The following is a 21,551-nucleotide window of genomic DNA, read 5'->3' on the forward strand; positions in this document are numbered from 1 at the left end:
GAACTTTTTTCATCGTCCCCAAGTATAACCGTGTCCCCATTAAACAGTAATCCCCATTCCCCTCCCCCAGCCCCTGGCAGCCACACTTCGGTCTGTCCCTGTGAATTTTCTATCTCTAGATATCTCATATGACTGGAATCACACAGTATCTGTGACTGGCTTATATCACGTAGCATAATGTCCTCGGGCTTCATCCATGTTAATGCATGTGACAGAATTACCGTCCTTTTGAAGGCTGAAAACTTTCCATGTATGTGTAGACCACATTTTACTTACCCATTCATCCGCCAACAGACACTTGGCTATAGCTTTAATCTAACAAACATTTTTTGAGTGCCAATGATGTATCAGGCACAGTGTTTGCTCCTGGACATGAGATTGCTGTTGAGATAGACTAAGAGGTCTGTGCCCTCCCACAGGTGATGAAGCACTAAATAATAATGCCAAAAGTAATGGCAGTTTCTTCCCAGTTCATGAAGACACCCGTGAGTCTTCTTTTTTTTTTTTTTAATGTTTATTTATTTTTGAGAGAGAGAGAGAGACAGAATGTGAGCGGGGGGAGGGGCAGAGAGAGAGAGGGAGACGCAGAAGCCAAAGCAGGCTCCAGGCTCCGAGCCATCAGCACAGAGCCCAATGCGGGGCTCGAACTCATGGACCGCGAGATCATGACCCGAGCTAAAGTCAGACACTCAACCGACTGAGCCACCCAGGCGCCCCAGCCAACGACTGTTCTTAATTTATGCACCCTCCCCAATTGTTGATAAAACCTTTGGCACCTGATTGAAAAGGATGAATAAGTAGCAGAAATGTTCACAGAAAAGCTTGAAACTCACCGTACCCGGTTATAATCTTTAGAGGGGAAGCTTCTAATGGTAAGTTTGAATTACAGCTGTAAGATAGCCATGCTTATCGCTAGCCGTACTGTTTGTAGCTGCAGTGATAATAGCAGCTATGTCCGCATTTCTCAGTGTTCCGTGAATAAGCGGCAGGAGTTTCGGGTTTCCTGGGCCCTTCCAAGGTCGCAGACCCCAAGCACCTGGCCACAGGTCCCCGAGGACACCGTCTGTCCCCTGTGCTTCTGCACTCCACTGATCGATTTTCCTCTTGCTGCCGTGTTGCTTTTTACTCTGCAACCGTCTCATTAAACCGCACGTTTTAAACACACCGTTCAGTTTACCACCGCACCCTGTGCTGCGTCTTCTTCACCGTGAGCGGTTGCTCTGCAGATTTCTGAACGCGTTAAAAGGCCGCTCGCCTTAGACAGAGGGCAGGCGGGAGCCTCTATCGGCGCCCTTTGCACTCCTGCAAAGCTTCCCAAGATGCTGTGTGTCCTTATATCGGTTTATACAGTTACACATCTGGTTGCTGAACTGTTCTAGATCTCCCTCTTGTGGGCCATCTATGGAATGAAACACATTAATTATTTCCAACAGACGTGATGGAGTCTTGTAGGTTATAAGGAGCCCATTTCTGCGAATCCTGTTTTAAACCTATACAAAGTGTATAAAGATCTAAAAATACCCGTGCACCCACGCACCAGCCTTATGAAACCTTAACATTTTGCCCCATATTTACTTTAATTTTTTTAACGTTTATTTATATTTAAGAGAGAGAGAGAGAGGGCGCGGGCAAGCGAGACAGAGCCCGAGCAGGCGAGGGGCACAGAGAGAGAGAGAGAGAGAGAGAGAGAGACACAGAATCCGAAGCAGGCTCCAGGCTCCGAGCTGTCAGCACAGGGCCCGACACGGGGCTCGAACTCATGAGTTAAAGTCAGAAGCTGAACAAACTGAGCCACCCAGACACCCCTCTGTGTTTACTTTAAATCTTCAAAAAATAAAAATAAAGTAGAGAAGTCGAGGGCCCCTGTGTACCCTCCCTTTCTGCACCCTCCAGGTAACCATCACTCTGAATTGGTATTTGTTACACACAGGTTTTTCTACTTCTGATCCATATACATGTGGATCACACCGGGTGCGTTCTCCCACGACCTGCTTTTCTTCCGCAGTGTTACGCTGTCGAAGTTCATCCCTGTGGCTCTGATGTTCTCATTTTCCTCTCCTGTATATTGTTGATTGTGTGACTACCACACTCTACTTACCAGTGTTTGCATCCTGGGGTATTTCGGTTGCTTGGAATTTTCGTCACAACAGACCAGGCCGCGGCCAGCCTTCTTACACTGCCTCCGGGTACATACGTGTGCGTTTCTCTAGGGTCCGTCCTGAGCGCGGATCGCTGGGTCATGCAGCTCGTCTCTGGGTCATGCAGCTCGTCTCCGTATTGCCAGATTGCCCTGGAAAGGATTGTCCTATTTACATCCCCCCATTTTCCTGTCATCTGCCAGCGGGCAGCCAGGCGGGAAGGCGCAAGCCCCACCATTAACTGCGCACTGCGTTATCCTCCTTGGCATGAATTCACTTGTTTAGTCATGGAAATAACCTTCCGAGGCAGGCAGAAGCACGTTTGCCAGAAACCAGAGAGGTCCAGGAATCTGCCCGAGGCCGCAAAGATAACAGGCAGAGCAGTGGTAAACCTGACCCACAGCTGTGCCGCGGAGGCCCTCAAAGACTCGGCCAGTGTGGGCTGGGGGTACAGGGGGTGCAAGGGGGTGCAGCGGAGAAGGGGGGGGATGGAGGGGAGACGCCCCTTCCACTGCCACGTTGCTGAGAGCTGACAAAAGAAAAGATATGCCCTCTAATTTTTGAAACCATGAAAGTCAGCATACAGACCCAAGAGCAAGGGCAATAAAATGAACAGGTGGTCAGAAGGGAGAAAAACAGGAATGAAAGGCATCTAGATAAAGGGGGAAAAAAACTTCACGGTTAGAAAATTACATCGGAGGGGCGGGTCTTGGTGGCTCCGCTGGTTAAGTGGCCGACTCTTGATGTCGGCTCAGGTCATGATCTCACGGTTCATGGGTTCAAGCCCCACGTCAGGTTCCATGCTGTCAGTGTAGAGCCTGCTTGGGATTCTCTCTCTCCCACTCTCCCTGTCCCTCCACGACTTGCTCTTTCTCTCTCTCTCTCTGTCTCTCTCAGAAAATAAATAAATAAACATTCAAAAATTATATTGGAACACTTAATTTTCCAAATTCTGTATTAGCTTTCCTCTCAATCACTAGGAATCAGTGATCGTTTTAAGGTGGAAACCCACTTTCCCCATGCTTGGAATCACTGACTTCAGTCCCGTGTGCTGGGGCAGTGGTGGAGAAGGGCATATTTCCAGAGGCCCCGGCCTGGGTAGTTGACTGGAAGCAAAGAGAAAAACAGAAATGAGAGTTGAGTGAAATTAAAAAAAAAAAAAAAAAAAAAAAGGCACCAGGGAAACATATGCCAACTCAACAGCTGGTCTCTGCTCAGCCCCCAAAGGATCTGTGCATTGTGTCTTGTCTCTTGGCTTTGCACACTTTCTAAAGAAGCTTCCCCCTTTTATTTTAAGTAAGAGAAGGACTTAAGAAGGACTTCCCTAGAAAACAATGGAAGCTGATATTTCATCTAAGGTTGGATGTGTACTTATAGGAGAAGAATGCCAGGGGCTTGCCTGCTTCTGTTTTAGGTTTAGCCTCTATATTTTACAAAAGTATGCCGACCGTATATTAGAGTGTTTAATGTTTACTTAAAAAGAAAATGACATCTGAAAGGGAACAGTCAAAGCGAACGAGAAGTGAATGTTCACAAGTGTTACAGGAAGTCGACAGGAAGCCAAAAGTGTGGGTATGGAAGTGAAAACCTTTTCAAAAAGGACATCAAGAGCAAAGTCGATGAGGGGGCTAGTTTTCTCAGCCTAAGACAAAGGGTATAAATCACTTCATGTACTTTTTCCCTCCATTTTTTATGTGCGGTAAAGCACGTATAACATAAAATTTTATCATCTTAGCCACTCTTAAGTATCCAGTTCAGGGGTGTAAAATACATTATACCTCTCCGTCCCCACCGTCCACCTCCAGAACTCTTGTCATCTTGTAAAACGGAACAGTAACTCCCCATCCCCCCGCCCCTCCCCCACCCCCGGGAACCACCGATCTACTTTCTCTATGATTTTGACTGCTCTAAACATCACGCGCAAGTGGAATCATACTTGTCTTGTTGTGTGTGGCTTGTTCCATTTAGCCTCACGTCTTCGAGAATCGTTCATGTTGCAGCAGGTGTCAGAGTGTCCTTTTTAAGGCTGAATAAGATTCCACTGCACGTGTTTGAGCATCTCTTATGCTTTGCCTCCCTCTCTGAAACTATTTTGCCCCCTCCCCCTCCCCCCATGGTCTTCTGTTAAGTTTCTCAGGTTCCACATAGGAGCGAAAGCATATGGTATCTGTCTTTCTCTGCCGGGCCTATTTCATTTAGCGTAATGCCCTCCAATTCCATCCGCATTGGTGCAAATGGCAGGATTTCATTCTTTCTCATGGCCAAGTAGTATTCCATTATATATATAAACCACATCTTCTTTATCCATTCATCCACTGATAGACATTTAGGCTTGTTCCATAATTTGGCTGTTGTTGAAAGTGCTGCTATAAACATTGAGGTACAAGTGCCCCTGTGCATCAGCACTCCTGTATCCCTTGGGTAAATTCCTAGCAGTGCTATTGCTGGGTCATTTTTTTTTTTTTGAGGAACCTCCACACCGTTTGCCAGAGTGGCTGCACCAGTTTGCATCCCAACAGTGCAAGAGGGTTCCCATTTCTCCACATCCTCGCCAGCATCTATAGTCTCCTGATTTGTTCATTTTAGCCACTCTGACCGGCGTGAGGAGGTTATCTCAATGTGGCTTTGATTTGTGTTTCCCGCATAATGAGTGATGTTGAGCATCTTTTCAACAAACTCAGGTGAAGGGGGCAGGGAAGAGGGGAAAATGGGTGATGGGCATTGAGGAGGACACTTGTTGGAATGAGCACTGGGTGTTTTCTGTAAGCGATGAATCATGGGAATCTACCCCCGAAACCAAGGGCATACTGTATACACTGTATGTTAGCTAACTTGATAATAAATTGTGTTAAAAATAGTAATAATAATAAAAGCTAGAAAATGAAAAAAAAAAAAAAGAACTGTGGCAAGAGGGCGCCTGGGTGGCGAAAAAAAAAAAAAAAAAAGATTCCATTGTACGTGGATAACACATTTTGCTTACTCATTCATCCATTGATGGACACTTGGGTTCCTTCCAGTTTAAGCTATTCTAAATAATGCAGAATCAAGAGTACTGTTTGCCATGTGAACCAAGCTATCGACATCGAAGTCTCCAAATAGACCTTCTCATTAAATCATTAGTATTTTGAATAACTAACCTAGAACCCTAAAATTCATGTATTTCTCATCTTTAGAGCATCATTGGTAGATGTTCTTGGCATCCCAGAACCAAAGATTCTGTTTTTTTTGTTTGTTTGTTTAAATTAATTGAAAGAGAAAACCAATTGTTCACCCAAGAGGCCACTGATTAACATCTACCAAAAGCAATTTGGGGGGGCACCTGGGTGTTAACCATCTGACTCTTGATTTTGGCTCAGGTCATGATCTCACGGTTTGTGGGTTCAAGCTCCGTGTCAGGCTCTGCACTCACAGCACGAAGCCTGCTCGGGATTCTCTCTCTCTCTCTCTCTCTCTCTCTCTCCCAAAATAAATAAATAAACTTAAAAAAAAAAAAGCAATTTTGGTATTATTTATCCAGGGGAACTGGTCTCATTTGGCCAAATCTGTTAATAGAATTTGAACCAATGTCTTGAACAATGTCTTCTTCCCCATTGGAGATGTGAGCCACTCTACGATAGGGACCACAGGTTCTTTCTCTGTGTTCCTGGGGTAGCCTACCACAGGTCTCAGTACACAGTGCCTTTAGCTACTCTAACTGGAAGGTAGGTGTGTAAAGACAAAAAAAAAAAATCTTCCTCCACCCCCAAATATTCACGTTTTGTCATTCCTTTGTCTTACACTCATTGTTATAACCTTGACTCAAATAAGCGAAACACTGGTATACAATTGAAGCAGTCAGCACATGGTCTATCCAACAAGATGGTCCTCCTTGGATATTAGCCAAAGGAAGGTCCCTGCCTGACACTTATTACCAGAGTCTCCCTTCTCCCCAACTCCACATCCCCAGCTCTGGGCCCAAAATAATCCCCCACATTCTAAGATAGCAGGTCATGAATTTCTAGGGGAACCTCTCAAATCACAACCCCACCCATAACTGCCCACTTCCATGGGAAAACTTACTACGTGGTTATTAAGGGCCATGCTACTTAGACCCTGAGATGGTCAGATCCAAAAGGATGGTCACAGTGGATGCTTTTAATGGTTGGGAACCAGAGTGGATGGGGACTGGATTCTTCCGAAGGGTTCTCAAGACAAAGGAGAGCATATGTCGGCAAGTCTGACCAATAGCATATGGAGGAATTTAGAAGAACAGTGTGTGGGGAAGGTCTGTAGACCTTTGTCGCTGGAGCAAAGAATCAGTCAGAAAGGAGTTTTTAGATGAATGAGCCCAGCAGGGCTGGTGGGAGAGAACCAGGCAGAGCTGGGACTAAGGCTCCTTCATTAATTTTTAATTCTCTTTTTCCCTCCTCCTTCCTTTTGTTTCCTTTTTACCACCAAAGATATTCACCTTTGGACATTGCTTACCAAGTCCTTTGTCTTAAGAGTGACAATTATTTGAGGGTTTACTGAGTGAACGTCTACTGGCACCAATCACATGACATAGCATCGTAGAGCACAGAAATGGGTGAGTGTGGGGCCCTTTCCTCCAAGAGCTTACAACCCGCCCCCCACCCCGCCCAGATGCCTGGGGTGGTATGTGATAATTGGCAAATTTATACTCAGATGTTTTTGCCCGTTTTCTTTCGATTTGCGTTTCCTGTTTCTGCTTCTCTGCCCTCTGGTGTTTGGATTTTTTTCCTGCCCTTTGTTTTAAGCATTGCCTTTATCCCTCAGAAGACACAGGCCCAGAAAGATGGTTTCCCAGTCTGAAGTCTTAACCTAGCTTAAGAAATCCATGTTTCCCTTTTCCTCCTCAGACTGAGAGTAGCACTCTGGGCTGCTTTGTTTCTCCTTGTAATTGTTTAATTAGAATCAACTAGGAGGAAACTTGCCTACTCATTTGAGAGAAAACATGCACTGTTTCAACCTCCTAATTTCCTTTTATCCTTAGGGAAGGTTCCAGGCTTTCTGGTCACCCCACAGGATTTACCTCCATTGTCACACGTGCACTTTGCTCTCGTCCCCATGTTCCCTCCCCTCTGCAATCTTTATCTTCCTTCTCTTAACCTCTTCTCTTCAGCACCTACCAGCTCCCTAGTGGCATCATGAGTTTGTTCTATGACTTCTGTTTTGTTTTGTTACGTTATTCTTTCCCCTAATGAATCGTTTCTGGCAACAGTGCCCCCTGACTCTTGGGTCGGGACACCAGGCTGTAGCAACTCAGTACACTTTTTATCTTGTATCTTCCCCTAATTTCTCACATGATTATTGTCTCCCTTAAGCAACTCCTAGGTAGTACCCATGACTTCCTTGTCCTTTATACTTACAGAAAAATACCGGACATCTAGAATGTTCTCTGTTCTCTCATTCCTGGTTCTCCAGGGAGAACCCAACCCACCACATACTTTGAAGCAGATGTTGGGTCCCCGACAAAACAGGGTCAGCCTCCTCAGCGAGGGAAAGGTCAAATCTGCTCAGACGTGTTAAGAAGAAATTTCGCAAGCATTTGGCTGAACTTGTGTACTAATATCTAAATATTGAGTAATATAGAGTAAAAAATTAAAAGGCAGCCAAACAACCCTTTGGCTCATCTTTGGGTCCCTTGAGAGGTGTTCTGAAAGCTTATTTTTATCATGTTTATTTCCAAAAAAAAAAGGCTAAAAATGAGACTGAGCCTAGATTTTTCCCAATAGGAGGCTTTTCCTATTTCCTTGGTTGAGGAATGAGGATTCTAAGACTCTCTGGAAGGACCCATTGAACTCTGGAAGTCCTGGATTCCACCTGCTGCTTGGAGCTTCTAAGCAGGAACCTCCAGCTGCTGGTGATGCCCTGTGTGATGTCATAGGACTTTGTGACACGGCCCGATGCTACATCATGTGCATGTAGTACAAGGCGGGCAGGGTCACCCAGTACAATCAAGTATTTTCTCAGAATCCAGGCCATTCAGAAAAAAAAAAAATCTCATCTTTCAGATCGTTCAGCCTAGACCCCTGCCTAATTTCACCTGCGACTCAGCTTAGACAACGTATCAACTACAGAGTGGCCAATGTCTCGGTGGTAGGTGGGTGGCCTCGGCGTGCTGAGAAAAATGGGAACAAAGTTGGGGGGTGGGGTGCCTTCCACCTGCATTCAGTGGAAGCGACACATCAAATCGCTGAATCTTGAATGGGATGCTGGCTCTGGGGATTAGGATTAAGATCTGATTTGTAATAAGAGGCTGGGCTATACCACTCTAGAGGTAGACTGGGCATTATAACGACTTCAGTTCTTGAAAATCTGATCATTTATAGAGAATTTAGTTGTGACAGCATAGCCATGTTTTCTTGACCCTAAAAACTCACACTTTAAAACAAACTCGATGGCTGTGAATCGAGATTTAGTTTAGGGCTTTGGTTTTTCAGTGTGTACGTGTGTGTGAGCGTGTGTGTGCGTGTATACGTTTGGTGGGAGTGGGGGTGGGGCAGAGATGAGGTCCATATTCCAGAGAACCAGGGGGAGCTCTGCTTTACGAAGACATTGCATAAGAAAGCTTACATTAGTAAAATTAAAAAAAAAAAAATGGAGGAGGCTAATTTTCCTACGGGTTCACATGTAGAGAATTTGCTCCAAATTTTCTTAATATACGAGAATCCTTCTAGACAATATGGATTTATTTTCTTTTCCGGTTTTAGTCCTAGCATGACCCCACATGTGTATTTTGTGTATGCAATCTGCCTCCCCTCACTTGTGTTTTTCGTTAGCTTCTAATTGCTTTTGGTGTTCAGTGGAAATTAAAACAGTGTCAAAATGTGACTTTTAATCTCTAGAAGTGGGGTTAATAGAAGTTAAACGGCTTCATTCTCTTCCCACTTATTTGAATCTGCCCATTTCTCCCTGTTAGAGGCTGTCTTCTTCTCTTACACATTTGACCCTTTTTCTTTGCATAATCGAATACTGCATTTTTGAAGAGTAATTTTTCCAGTCAATGGGCCTTCATTGTGCAACCTAGATCTCTGTCAGGGTGTTAAATCCTATGTCTTGGGAGGATGCTCCTATACGAATAAATGCCCCAATTTTATTATCATTATTATTATCATGTTTTATTTTGAGAGGGAGAGAGAGCATGCGTGCACAAGTTGGGGAGGGGCAGAGAGAGAGGGAGGAGGGGGAGAGAGGGAATCCCGAGCAGGCTCCACACTCGGCTGGAGCCCGATGTAGGGCCCATCTCATGGACCGCAAGATCACGACCTGAGCAGGTATCAAGAGCGGGAGGCTCAACCGACTGAGCCACCCAGGCGCCCCTCCCCCAATCCAATCTTACACCCCCTCCCTTGATCTAGAATCCTCAGGTCTCAGCCCATGCACAGGACCCTGATCCGGTTGGATAGTGATGCCTGGGTTCTGCAGTTCCCTGGGGACACACTCTTTCCTCCCTGAGCAGGACTAGCACATTCCCAGCCAGGCTATGCTGTCACTTGACCCTAATTATTGATCTGGCGGTCAGGAGAGGACTGGGGGTGGGGGGATCCAGAGGAAGGTCGTGCGTGGCTTGCCGAGCATCCTCAAGCACAGGAGCAATGGGCCATTTCTGTAGATCCACAGGGTGGGTCCTCATGGCCCTCCACCCACACACCCCCATCCCAAGTCTTAGCTTCTCCCTCCTTCCCTGGAGTCACCTTCCTCGGAGTCTCGCTGCCCTATCACCAAGCCCTGCACATGAGTCTCAGCTTTCTCTGCCCTTCCAACGTAGGAGATGCGAATCCCTTTATGTGTTGCCAAGGAAGTGAGATTGATACTTTGCCTTAAAGTGGGGACTCGTCACCCTCAGCCTTTCTTTTGTCTTTCTCAAATGCGTCTGTAGCACCCAACACCAAACATTTTGATTCTTCAGCTTTTATAATTACTTTTCCCTGCCCCCAGCTCCCAAATGCACCAACCAGAACGTTCCTTCCCACCAGTTGGCCACTGGTGAAGCCGTAACAAGCGCACTGCTCCAGCCTGCTGCGTTCTAGTCGAACGCTGCCTTTCCACCAGCATGGGGGGTCCTTAAGGCCAGCGGGCGAGCGGTGATGCACCCCCCAAAATCCCACTTTGGTGTCTGTTTCGCAGGACCACCCCACTACCAACTTTCGTAGGTCAAGATCCTCAGAAACAGACTTTGGGACTGAGATTTGCGTGTCGGCACTTTATTGGCATGGGTTTGGGGGAACACCTGCAAGCAAAGCAAACTGGGTCAAGCAATGTTAACCTTAAAAATAAAGCTGCCGCGGGGCGTCTGGGTGGCTCAGTTGGTTAAGCCTCCGACTCGGCTCAGGTCGTGATCTCACAACTGGTGGGTTCCAGGCCCCCCCATCCCCACCCCCATCTGGCCCTGGGCTGACAGCTGGAGCCTGGAGCCTGCTTCGGATTCTGTGTCTCCATCTCTCTCTCCCCCTTCCCCACTCCTACTCTCTGTCTCAAAATAAACATTTAAAAGTAAAAATAAAAATAATAAAACTGCCGGTTATCTCGCCAGCAAAAATGGATTTATTTGGTAATAGTGGAGAACCGCCAACCTGCAGAAGCAAGGCAAAACCACAGGCAAGTCTGGAGACTAAAGAGGCTCTTTTATAGAGGAAAGGGGGACGTCGGGAAGACTGCTGTAAACTAAGAGTTCATTGGAGTAAACTGGACGTTCACAGTATAGCGGCTTCTCATTGGCTGAGCTGTGACTGTCCCTCATTGGCTGGACTGTTGCCGGGGGAGGAGGAAACCTTCTGTCCTCCTGCAGGGATAGTAGAGTGCCGGTCCTCTGCAAGATGCTCCAGGAGTTGGGGCTACAATTGACGGGGAGTGCTGGAGATGAGAGCGCCCCCTGCCGGCCTCCTGACTCCATTCTGAACAAAGTTTCGTTTCCTTCATTTTCACAACAGAAAGGCTAGACAGTGACGTGGCTGCCACAGGGACCTCTGTGGAAATCTCTGGGCCGGATGAGTCCTCAGAGTCATCTCAAGTTGAAATAAGCAAGTTGGGCTCATCAGCCGGTCTTTAAACATGAGTTCCCTCAGGGAGGGGGAAACTTTGGACAAAGCCGCTTGCCCCCACCAGCGGTAACTCTGGGGGAGGGACTCAACCATGAGCCAGTACTCGGGCAGCGGGGTCCCACGCAGTGACCTGGTGGCACCACCGCGTAAGACATCATATCCAGGTGTGTTCAGGTGTTTGGGGGGCAAGGTGCTGACCGGGTGGTTTGATGCCATGGAATTGTTGTGGGTCCTGAGTCCTGTGGGGGAAGAATGGGTCTCTGCTGTGAACAAGAGCGGTTAAGAGCCAGAGCGGGTGGGCAGGCTGGTTCCTAGTGCTGGCCTGAGGTCTACACTTCAGAAGCCCGCCTCTTCCCTCGAGTCCTAGAAAGGGTAAAAATGGGAGACGATACTACATGGTCAAATGTGGAGGAAGATACTTGAGTCAGAGCGTGAGGAGGACCCGCACCAGGAGGTCCTAGAAAGAGAGTGATGCTGGAGAGCTTGGGGCTCGTATCCTTGATTCCCTCTTCCAGCCGCCAGGCTGTCACTTGATTTAAAAGATTGGGGTGGGATGGGGCGCCTGGGTGGCTTGGTCGGTTAAGCGTCCGACTTTGGCTCGGGTCATGATCTCACGGTCCGTGAGTTCGAGCCCCGCGTCGGGCTCTGTGCTGACAGCTTGGAGCCTGGGGCCTGTTTCGGATTCTGTGTCTCCCTCTCTCTCTGCTCCTCCCCTGTTCATGCTCTGTCTCTCTCCGTCTCAAAAATAAATAAATGTTAAAAAAAAATTAAAAAAAAAATAAAAGGTTGGGGTGGGAGAGAAACGCTGCTATATACACATGTGTTTATTACAATGATGCCATTTGATAGACACAGTTTGCAATCCTTATTTTTAAATTTTTTCCAAAGTAATGTATACACAAAAAAATAAAACCAAATCTTATAAAGAGAGTCGGCAGGCCCCTGCCCAATTCCACCCTAATCCCCAGTTCAACTCTCCAAAAGCAATGGCTTTAGACTCTTTTAATATATTTCTTATGACAGTCAAACCTTCATATTTTAAATAATATTCCTAGGCTTCTGCTTCTTGGCTTGTTTTGCACATTCACTTCATTTTTCTGACGTGACTTCCATTTTTTTAAAATCTTAGCTTTCCCCACCCCCACCCCAGCACCTGGGTGGCTCCGTGGGTTAAATATCTGACTCTGGATTTCAACTCAGGTGGTGATCCCACAGTTGGTGAGTCTGAGCCCTGTGGCAGACGGCGCAGACAGCGTGGGAAATCGTATTTTCCCTACGAATCTATGTGATGTTTTGATTAATACGGTAGCCAGTGCCTACAGCTTCATCATTCTACAAACATCATTCCTTAATTTTTACCACCAGATAGGACACCGACTTGCACTTGCCCGCCCCAAAGAATCTATCAAATCTGATATTCTTTTGACCCATCTCCTTTTAGGGGAGGGGTTGAGTGCCAGGGCTCACTAGAGCCCCCATTCCAAGGCGGGCTACCTCTTTCCTGGGCTGGAGCCGCCATCTTGGGTCACTTCCCTTGGTGGGAAGTGATCTTCTGAATACCCGTTTGAAGAGGTTTTGCTAATAGAAAATGAGATCGACTTCAGCACATCAAAGTATACGATGCATACGTAGAAATGTGTCTGTTTCGAAAACACTGAAAATTGAATTTAAACCAAGTAGGTGATCTATAAGTCATGGGAGTATCTAACATAGCTTCTTTTAAATTCTTCTGATTTAGGAAATTAACAAATGAGCCTTCAAAAATGCTAGGTTTACAATGAGAGGCATTTTAATTCAAACTTTACTGTATGGATCCTTGACATTTGGGATCTGGACAGCTCTGTTGTATATATTTATTAACCACAATCATGTGAGCAACTTGGACAAGAGAACCCAGGAGCCTGCCTCAATTTGGTCCCTTGAACAAAAATTTCATCGGCAAGTTACTCATGGCTCAGAGGAAATTCCAAGACCGTATGTGAGATTTGAAAGTCCTGATGAAGAAGAAACCAAACCACAGAAATCCTTTTTCAAATTGAGTAAGTATTTTCATTTTCTCCATTAGCCATTTTAAGGGGAAGTATTTTTACTACATACAAATTTTAGGGAAAGCACAAGCCAGGGAGAAGGGCAGAGGGAGAGACAGAGAATCTTAAGTAGCCTCCACGCTCAGCATGGAACCCGACACAGGGCGTCATCCTACAACCCTGGGATCATGACCTGAGCTGAAATCAAGGGTCGGACACTCAACTGAATGAGTCACCCAGGCGCCCTGCAATATTATACATTTTTAATGTATTTGTAGATACTCTGCAATGAATTGCAATGCTGCGGTAAACATGGATTACAAGGCTTTGTGTGGACATATTTTGTTTCTCTTATGTAAACACCCAGGTTTGGGACAGATGGGATATAGGTAGATATATGCTTAACTTTAAAAAAAATGACGAAGTGTTTTCCGAGGTAGGCGTGCCATTTAATATCCCTTCCCACAGCATATGAGAATCAAATCTTCGCCAACATTTGACACGGTCAGCTTTTTAGATGTTAGGTATTCGAATGGGTAACCAATGGTATCGTTGTGATCTTAATTTGCATTTCCCTGGGGACTAATAATTTTGAGCACCTTTTCATGTGCTTAATGACCACCCATATATCATCTTTTGTAAAATGTCTCTTCCTGTCTTTTGTCCATTTTTAAATTGGGATATTTGTCTTCTGATTTTTAAGACTTAAAAAAAATTTTTTTTAATGTTTTTATTTTATTTTGAGAGAGAGACTGACTGAGCCACCCAGGTGCCTCGATTTTTAAGACTTTTTATTTATTTATTTATTCATTAAAAAAAATTTTTTTTAACGTTTATTTATTTTTGAGACAGAGAGAGACAGAGCATGAACGGGGGAGGGTCAGAGAGAGGGAGACACAGAATCTGAAACAGGCTCCAGGCTCTGAGCTGTCAGCACAGAGCCCGACGCGGGGCTCGAACTCACGGACCGCGAGATTATGACCTGAGCCGAAGTCGGCTGCTTAACCGACTGAGCCACCCAGGCGCCCCTTTTAAGACTTTTTAAAATGTATTTTGGATTTGAGGCCTTTGATATGTGAGTTGCAAATAGTACAAGTCTGTGCCTTGTCTTTTTATTCTCTTTTTTATCGACAAAAAGCACTGTATTAGTTTTAGAGTAGAGCATAATGATTTGATACGTGTATATATTGCAAAATAATCACCACAATGATTTTTGTTAACAGCCATCACACACACAGTTAAAATCTTTTTTCTTGTGATGAGATCTGTCTTGGCAACTTCCAAATATACAATATAGCATTGTTAACCATAGTCACCATGCTGTACTTTTTAAAATTCTCTTTTCAGTGGTGTCATTCAAGGAGGACAATTTTATTTTATCCTTTTACTTTCTATTTTTCCTTATTTGGCTTTATTTATTTATTTGATATTATATTTATTCTGCTTTATTTATTGATTTCACTTATTTTTATTTATTTGTTTATTTACTTATTTACTTATTTATTTTTGAGGGAGAGAATCTTAAGCAGCCAGCATGGAGCCCTACTCAGGGCTCGATCCCACAACCCTGGGATCATGACCTGAGCTGAAATCAACAATGAGATGCTATGCGGCGCCTGGGTGGCTCGGTCGTTTGGGCGTCCAACTTCGGCTCAGGTCATGATCTCACGGTCCGCGAGTTCCAGCCCCGCGTCGGGCTCTGTGCTGACAGCTCAGAGCCTGGGGCCTGCTTCGGATTCTGTGCGTCCCTCTCTCTCTGCCCCTTTCCCACTCACGCTCTGTCTCTCTCTATCAAAAAATTAATAAACGTTAAAAAAAAATTAAAAAAAAAAGAATCATCTGCTTAACCAACTGAGCCATCCAGGTGCCTCCAAGAAGAACAATTTTAAATTTTGATGTTCAGTCCATCCCATTTTCTTGTATGGTTCATGTTTTTTATGTTTTATCAAAGTAACCTTCGCCTACCTCAAGTTCTCAGATTCCCTTCTGTGTTTTCTTATAGAAAGTTTAGGTTTTACTTTATATTTTACATCAGGGCCATGATGTGAGGTAGGGATCAATGTTCATTTCCCCTAGGTGGATATCCATTTCATCCAGCAGCACTTGTTGAAAAAGCTCCCTTTTTCCATCTTGCCAAAAATCAAAAATCTGTCCATCTTTCCATCTGTCAAAAATCAGTTGACTGTTTTTGTTGGGTGTCTTTCTGAACTCTATTCTCATTCTTTTCAAAAATTGTTTTGGGGTGCCTGGGTGGCTCAGCTGGTTAAGTGGCTGACGCGATTTCGGTTCAGGTCATGATCTCACAGTTTGCAAATTCGAGTCCCACGTTGGGTTCTGCACTGACAGTTGGGAGCCTGCTTGGGATTCTCTCTCTCCCTCTCACTCTGCCCCTCCCCAATGCTCTCTCTCTCTCTCTCTCTCAGAATAAATAAATAAACTTGAAAAAACTGTTTTGGTTATTCTAGATCTTTTGCTTGTTCATATAGGTTTTAGAAACATATTGTCAACGTCTACAAAAAAGCCTGCTGGGTTTTGTTTTGTTTTGTTTGTTTTGTCTCGAGAGAGAGAAAGCAGGGGAGGGGCAGAAAGAGAAGGAGAGAGGGAGAATCCCAAGCAGGCTCCACTTTTGAAATGTTGAATTTTCATTTTCATTCAGTTCTGTATGTTTTTATATTCCCTTTGAGACTTTCTCTTTGGATTATTTGGAAATGGGTTTTTAAATTTCCAACTCATGGAATAATTCTCTAGCGTCTACTACCGATAATCCAGTTTGGTTCATTTATAGTCTGAAAATATACTCTATGATTTCAATTCTTTTAGAGTTTTTTTTTTTTTTTTTGAGGTTTGTTTCAGGATCCAGGATATGCTCTGTCTCTGTCTCTGCTCCACGCACACTTGAAAAAAATGCGTATTTGCTCTTTTTGGGTACGGTGTTCTTTACATCCACATCGGTTAGATCCTGTTGGGCGATTGTATTGTTCAGTTCTTCTGTGTCCTCGCTGAGTTTTTGGCTAGTAGTTCTGTCAATTGCTAAGGGTGGGGGTTGAAGACCCCAACTGTATTTATGGGTTTGTCAGTTTCTACTTTAACTCTATCAGCTTTTGCTTCGTGTGTTTTGAGGCTCTTTTTTGATGTGATTGTATTTGGAATCATTATGTCTTGCTGGTGCACTGAGCTTTTTATCATAAGGTAATGTCTCTCTTTGTCTCTAGGAATTTTCTCTGGTCTATTTTATCTAATATTAATAGATCCACCCCTGCTTTTCTTTTTTAAGTAGGCTCCATGCCCAAAGTGGGGCTTAAACTCATGACCCCGAGATCAAGAGTCATAGGCTCTACCCACTGAGCCAGCCAGGAGCTGCTTTTTTGATTAATATTTGCAAATATATCCTTTTCTATCCTTTTACTATCAATCAACCTATGTTTCATTGAAGTAAGGTGCTCGTAGAAGAGCATATTATCGGAACATTTTTTAAATCTACTCTGTAAATCTAGGCTTTTAATTGATATATTTAGATCATTTGTATTTAAGACAGTTATTGATGTCAGAGTTTCTTAGCCAGTTTTTCATTTGTTCCCTCTGTTTCTCAATCTTGTGTTTCCCTTTTCTTTCCTTTCTGTGAGTTACTGGAACATTTTTTCAAAATTCCGTTTTGATTTATTTTATACTGTTTTTTTTTTTTCAACAGATTGCTTTGTATGGTTTCGCTCGGGGTTGCTGTAGGTATCATGCAATCTATCTGTAACTTAACAGTCTCCTTGAATTGATGTTTTTCCACTTCAAGTGTAAGCATTCCCTTAGCCCTCCTCAATTAAAAAATTTACTTGTCTTCCGCATTGAGCGTCACATTACCTGGTGCTATAATTGTTGTTTCAGACACCAAATATGATTTAAGAAACTCATGATAGGGGTGCCTCCATAGCTCAGTCGGTTAAGCGTCTGACTCCTGACTCAGCTCAAGTCATGATCTCATGGTTTCTAAGTTCCAGCCCCACATCAGGCTTTGCATGGACAGGGCAGAGCTTGCTTGGGATTCTCTCTCTTCCCTTCTTTCTCTGTCCCTCCCCGACTCGGTCTTGCTCTCTCAAATAAATAAACATTAAAACAATGAAAAAAAGAAACTCATGAAAAGGACAGCCTATTATTTTGTCCCTATTTTTATCCATTTTGATGTTCTTTTTTCTTATCTGAAGTCCCACCCTTCTGTTATCATTTCCTTTTTGTTTAGAGAACTTTCTTTTGCTGTTCTTTAAGGGCAGGTTACAAATTCTTAGTTTTTCTTCACTTAGGAGTGTCTTTATTTTCTCACAATTCCCAAAGGATATTTTTGAGGAATGTAGAATTTGCTTATTGACAGTTCTTTTCTTGCAGCATTCAGAAATGTTCTGTCATTTCCTTCCCTCCTCCACGATTTCAAAGTTTTTTTAATGTTTATTTATTTTTGAAGGAGAGAGAGAGAGAGAGAGAGAGACAGTGTGAGTGGGGGAGGGGCAAAGAGAGAGAGAGAGAGAGAGAGAGGCACAGAATCTGAAGTAGGCTCCAGGCTCCGAACCGTCAGCACAGAGCCCAATTCGGGGCTAGAACTCACAAACCGTGAGATCATGACCTGAGCCGAAGTCGGACGCTCAACCGACTGAGCCACCCAGATGCCCCGCCTCCTCCTCGATTTCAAACGAGAAATCCACGGTCATTCAGATTGATCCTCTGTGAGTCCTACTTCTCTTCTCTCTGACCACTTTCAAAAGTTTTCCTTTGCCTTCAGTTTTCAGAAATTTAGTTATGATGTGGCCCGACATGCATTTCTTTGGTTTATCCTGTTGGGGTTTTGTTCAGTCTCCTGAGTCTATAGATGTCCAACTTTCACCAAGTTTGGGGAGTTTCCAGCCTTATTTCCAGAGTACTTTTTCAGTCCTACTCTGACTCCTCCCCCAGGGCTCCGATAACACAAGGATCGGCTCTTTTCCTCGTCAGCGTGCAGGTTCCTGAAACTCTGCATTTTTTTCCTGTCTGCTTTCTCTGTTGTTCAGATCCGGTGGATTTCACTGATCAGCCATCATCGCTCTACTATTAAGCCGGTCCAGTGAGGTTTTTTTATTTAGACCATTGTGTTTTTTAGTTCTATATCTTCCATTTTTAAAAATATAACTTGTGTTTCTTTGCTGAGATTTTCCCTTTTCCATTTGTTTCCAAACATTCTTCTGATGACTGCTTTAGCATGAGAAGTCAGATCATTCTGACCTCTGATTCATCTCTGTATTGTCTTTTCATTCAATTTGAGATCCCTGGTTCTTGGCGTGAGAATGGGTTTTCGATTGTATTCTGGGCCTTTGGGATATTATGCAACACCGGGTCCTAATTAAGCTTCTTTATTAGGGGCCATCCCCTGCAGCACAAGGGTGGGCCAGGTGGGAGGTATTCTCAGTTTCCCCACTGGGTCTGCGGACACCATTCCTGCAGCCAGGGATCACCCTGGGGGAGGGGAGGAGTTCAGCTCCCGCTTTGGTAAAATGAGGCACAGACGTGCATGAAGTTGTTGTCTCGGAGTTAGCTCCCCAGTGGGCCTCGCGGACAGCCAGTTAGGAGACAGGAGAAGCAGAGTCAGTGTCCAGCTTTGCATAACCTGCTTCTCTTATTGCCACCGGGTGGGGTAGAGGGTTAGCTCTCCACTGGGCCCTGCTAACGTGAGGGGCAGGGGCTATGTGGAATGGTGACGAGCCCCACCTTGCGTCCCCTCCAGAAGCCTCGTCGCTGCCAGCTGGGCTTGGAGGCTCAGCATTGCTATTGCCACGGCGCTATCTGGGGGAGAATGAGAGTGTCACCTGTTTCCCCCAGGCCGGCTTACCGAGGGGCAGCTCCCCGCCCAGCCTGCCCGCACCCCCCAGGTAATCAGAGCCCTGCTGCTTCTGCCACGAAGGGGGATAGAAGGGTGGGTTCTGCTCAGTCCCACCCACACCACTGCCCTTTACTCCCTTGGGTGTGGTGGAAGGCCTCCTCCCTGCCCCGGGGGGTGGTGTGGTTCTCCCACTTCTGCTTGACTTGATTAGGTTTGTCCAAAGGATTTCTTGGTTTGCCCCCCCCCCTCCCCGCCCTGTGGCTGGAGGGAACAGACTTACCTGGGAGGCTTTTTGGCCTGTGCCATTGGTGGTTCTACTGGGAGGCTTCTACAGACCTCTGTCTGGGAGATATGGGAGGCAGCGAGGAAATTAGGAGCTCCCATGTCCTTCCTCCAGTCCTGAGGCATCTGCCTCCTTATTTCCCCTTTTCTGAGCCCTCCTATGCTCATCTATTGTGTTACGTTCAGGATTTCTCAGGTGCAGGAAAGAGGGCTTAGGGGAAATGGGGTTACTGCATCCTGAAGAGAATCCCTTTTGTATATAATATAGCCTTTTATATCAGTTTTGGAAAGCACTCCGTAGGCATTGGAAAAGAAAGTTCATTCTTCAAAAACAAAGCAAAATTCATATCCACTAAGGAAATAGTGCTAATGACATTTATCAAGTTCTTTCTAACTTTTTCTCTGACTTAGAGTTGTTCTTAAAATATTCCATTACTACTTGTGGCAGGTATATATTGATATCTCTAATGATTTTAACGTATTTTGCTGTAGCATTATTTGATGTCTGCAAGCTCATTATTATTTAGTCTTTATTATAACTTATTGTGAGTATAAAATGACTTTCTGGATGTTGCTTCCGATGAATTCTGTACTTTTTTTTTTTTTTTAATTTATTTCTGAGACAGAGAGAGACAGAGCATGAGCAGGGGAGGGGCAGAGAGAGAGGGAGACACAGAATCCGAAGCAGGCTCCAGGCTCCGAGCTGTCAGCACAGAGCCCGATGCAGGGCTCGAACTCACAAACCGTGAGATCATAACCTGAGCTGAAGTCGGATGCTTAACCAACTGAGCCACCCAGGCGCCCCTGGCATCTTGCTATTAAAAAATGGCCAGTGGCATTTTTTATTCTCTGCAATGGAATGAATGTGGGGGGGGGAGGGGTTCGAGCCCCCTTCCGGAAATCCCTCAGTTACAATCTCAGGACCATTGTGAATCATGATGGGACCAAGGAGGCCGAACAAATCCTTCCCTAGAGGGACTAAGTGACCAAAGACTGGCTTGTTCATACTTTTCTAAGGAATCTGCTCTGATTTTAATCTTGTCATCCGGGGGGTAGTTAGGTTCCAGGATAATGACTCTGACTCATTATAAAAGGAGTGAATTCAGGATATAGTTGTTCTTATGGTCCTTGATCAAAGCGACATTAGTAAACTTGTTACTTACGTGACTCTCATTACCCTTTCTTGCAGGTAAGGATTTTAACTATTCAAGCTCAGAATTTGTTGATGGATTTTTAAAATATGGATTTAACACCATTCTCAGTAAAAGCTTGGGCAGTGAGAGAGAAGTGCCAGATACCAGAAATAAAAAGTATGTTTCTCCTAATTTTTTATTGAGGTATAGTTGAAATAGAAGATTATATTCGTTTCAAGTGTGCAACATGATTTGATATTTACATATATTGCAAAATAGTCACCACAATAAGGCTAGTTAACATTGGCCACCATACATACCTACCAAAAATATTTGCATGTGTGATGAGGAATTTCAAGATCTATTCTCTCTGCTACTTTCAAATATGCAGCCTAGTATTATTAACTATAGTTACCATATAGACATTATACCCCACGATGCATTTATTTTATTTTATTAAAAAAATTTTTTTTAAACGTTTATTTATTTTTGAGACAGAGAGAGACAGAGCATGGATGGAGGAGAGGCAGAGAGAGAGGGAGACACAGAATGGGAAGCAGGCTCCAGGCTCTGAGCCGTCAGCACAGAGCCTGACGCGGGGCTCGAACTCACAGACCGCGAGATCGTGACCTGAGCTGAAGTATTACGCTTAACCGACTGAGCCACCCAGGCGCCCCACGATGCATTTATTTTATAATGGAGCTTTGTTTTGTCCATCCCCTTCCTCTGGCAACCACCAGTTCGTTCTCTGTATTTATAAGCTTGGGTTGGGGATCTTTGGTTGGTTGGTTGTGTTTTAGATTCCACATATAAGTGAGATCATATGGTATTTATCTCTCTCTGACTTCTCTGACTTATTACGTTTAGTGTAACGCCCTCAAGGTCCATCCATGTTCTTGCAAATGACAAGATTCCATTCTTTTTTTATGTTGAATAACATTCCATTGTGTATATGACACTGCATTCTTTATCCATTCATCCACTGATGGACGGTGAGGTTGTTTCTGTGTCTTAGCTATTGTAAATAATGCTGCAGTGAACTTGGGGTGCGTATGTCTTTATGAGTTAGTGCTTTCATTTTCTCCAGGTAAATACCT

The 21,551-nt window shown here is 44.6% G+C and overlaps 1 protein-coding gene and 1 long non-coding RNA gene across 6 annotated transcripts in view; one reads left to right on the forward strand and one right to left on the reverse strand.

Annotated features, from left to right (window-relative positions):
* Window positions 1-673: 673 nt before the first annotated feature.
* Window positions 674-7,692, reverse strand: LOC107180145. The gene is made up of 3 exons (XR_006214545.1): window positions 7,505-7,692; window positions 2,099-2,290; window positions 674-1,399 (listed from the first exon to the last, which is right to left on the reverse strand). It is a non-coding gene; the product is annotated as an uncharacterized LOC107180145 (long non-coding RNA).
* A 346-nt stretch (window positions 7,693-8,038) lies between these two features.
* GALNTL5 (polypeptide N-acetylgalactosaminyltransferase like 5) overlaps window positions 8,039-21,551 on the forward strand; it is a 56,136-nt gene continuing 42,623 nt past the window's right edge. For 3 of the 5 annotated variants that reach the window (XM_007087530.3, XM_042975825.1, XM_042975819.1), the window contains exons 1-3: window positions 8,039-8,238; window positions 12,918-13,218; window positions 20,511-20,631. In XM_007087530.3, coding sequence (XP_007087592.2) covers window positions 12,957-13,218; window positions 20,511-20,631 — 383 coding nt within the window. In that variant the 5' untranslated portion in view covers window positions 8,039-8,238; window positions 12,918-12,956. Of the gene's footprint in view, window positions 8,239-11,068; window positions 11,344-12,917; window positions 13,219-20,510; window positions 20,632-21,551 lie in introns of those variants that run through there. The other 2 variants (XM_007087529.3, XM_007087531.3) reach the window with 2 other exon arrangements.

The sequence above is a fragment of the Panthera tigris genome, chromosome A2 (genome assembly GCF_018350195.1).
Source record: "Panthera tigris isolate Pti1 chromosome A2, P.tigris_Pti1_mat1.1, whole genome shotgun sequence".
NCBI lineage: Eukaryota > Metazoa > Chordata > Mammalia > Carnivora > Felidae > Panthera > Panthera tigris.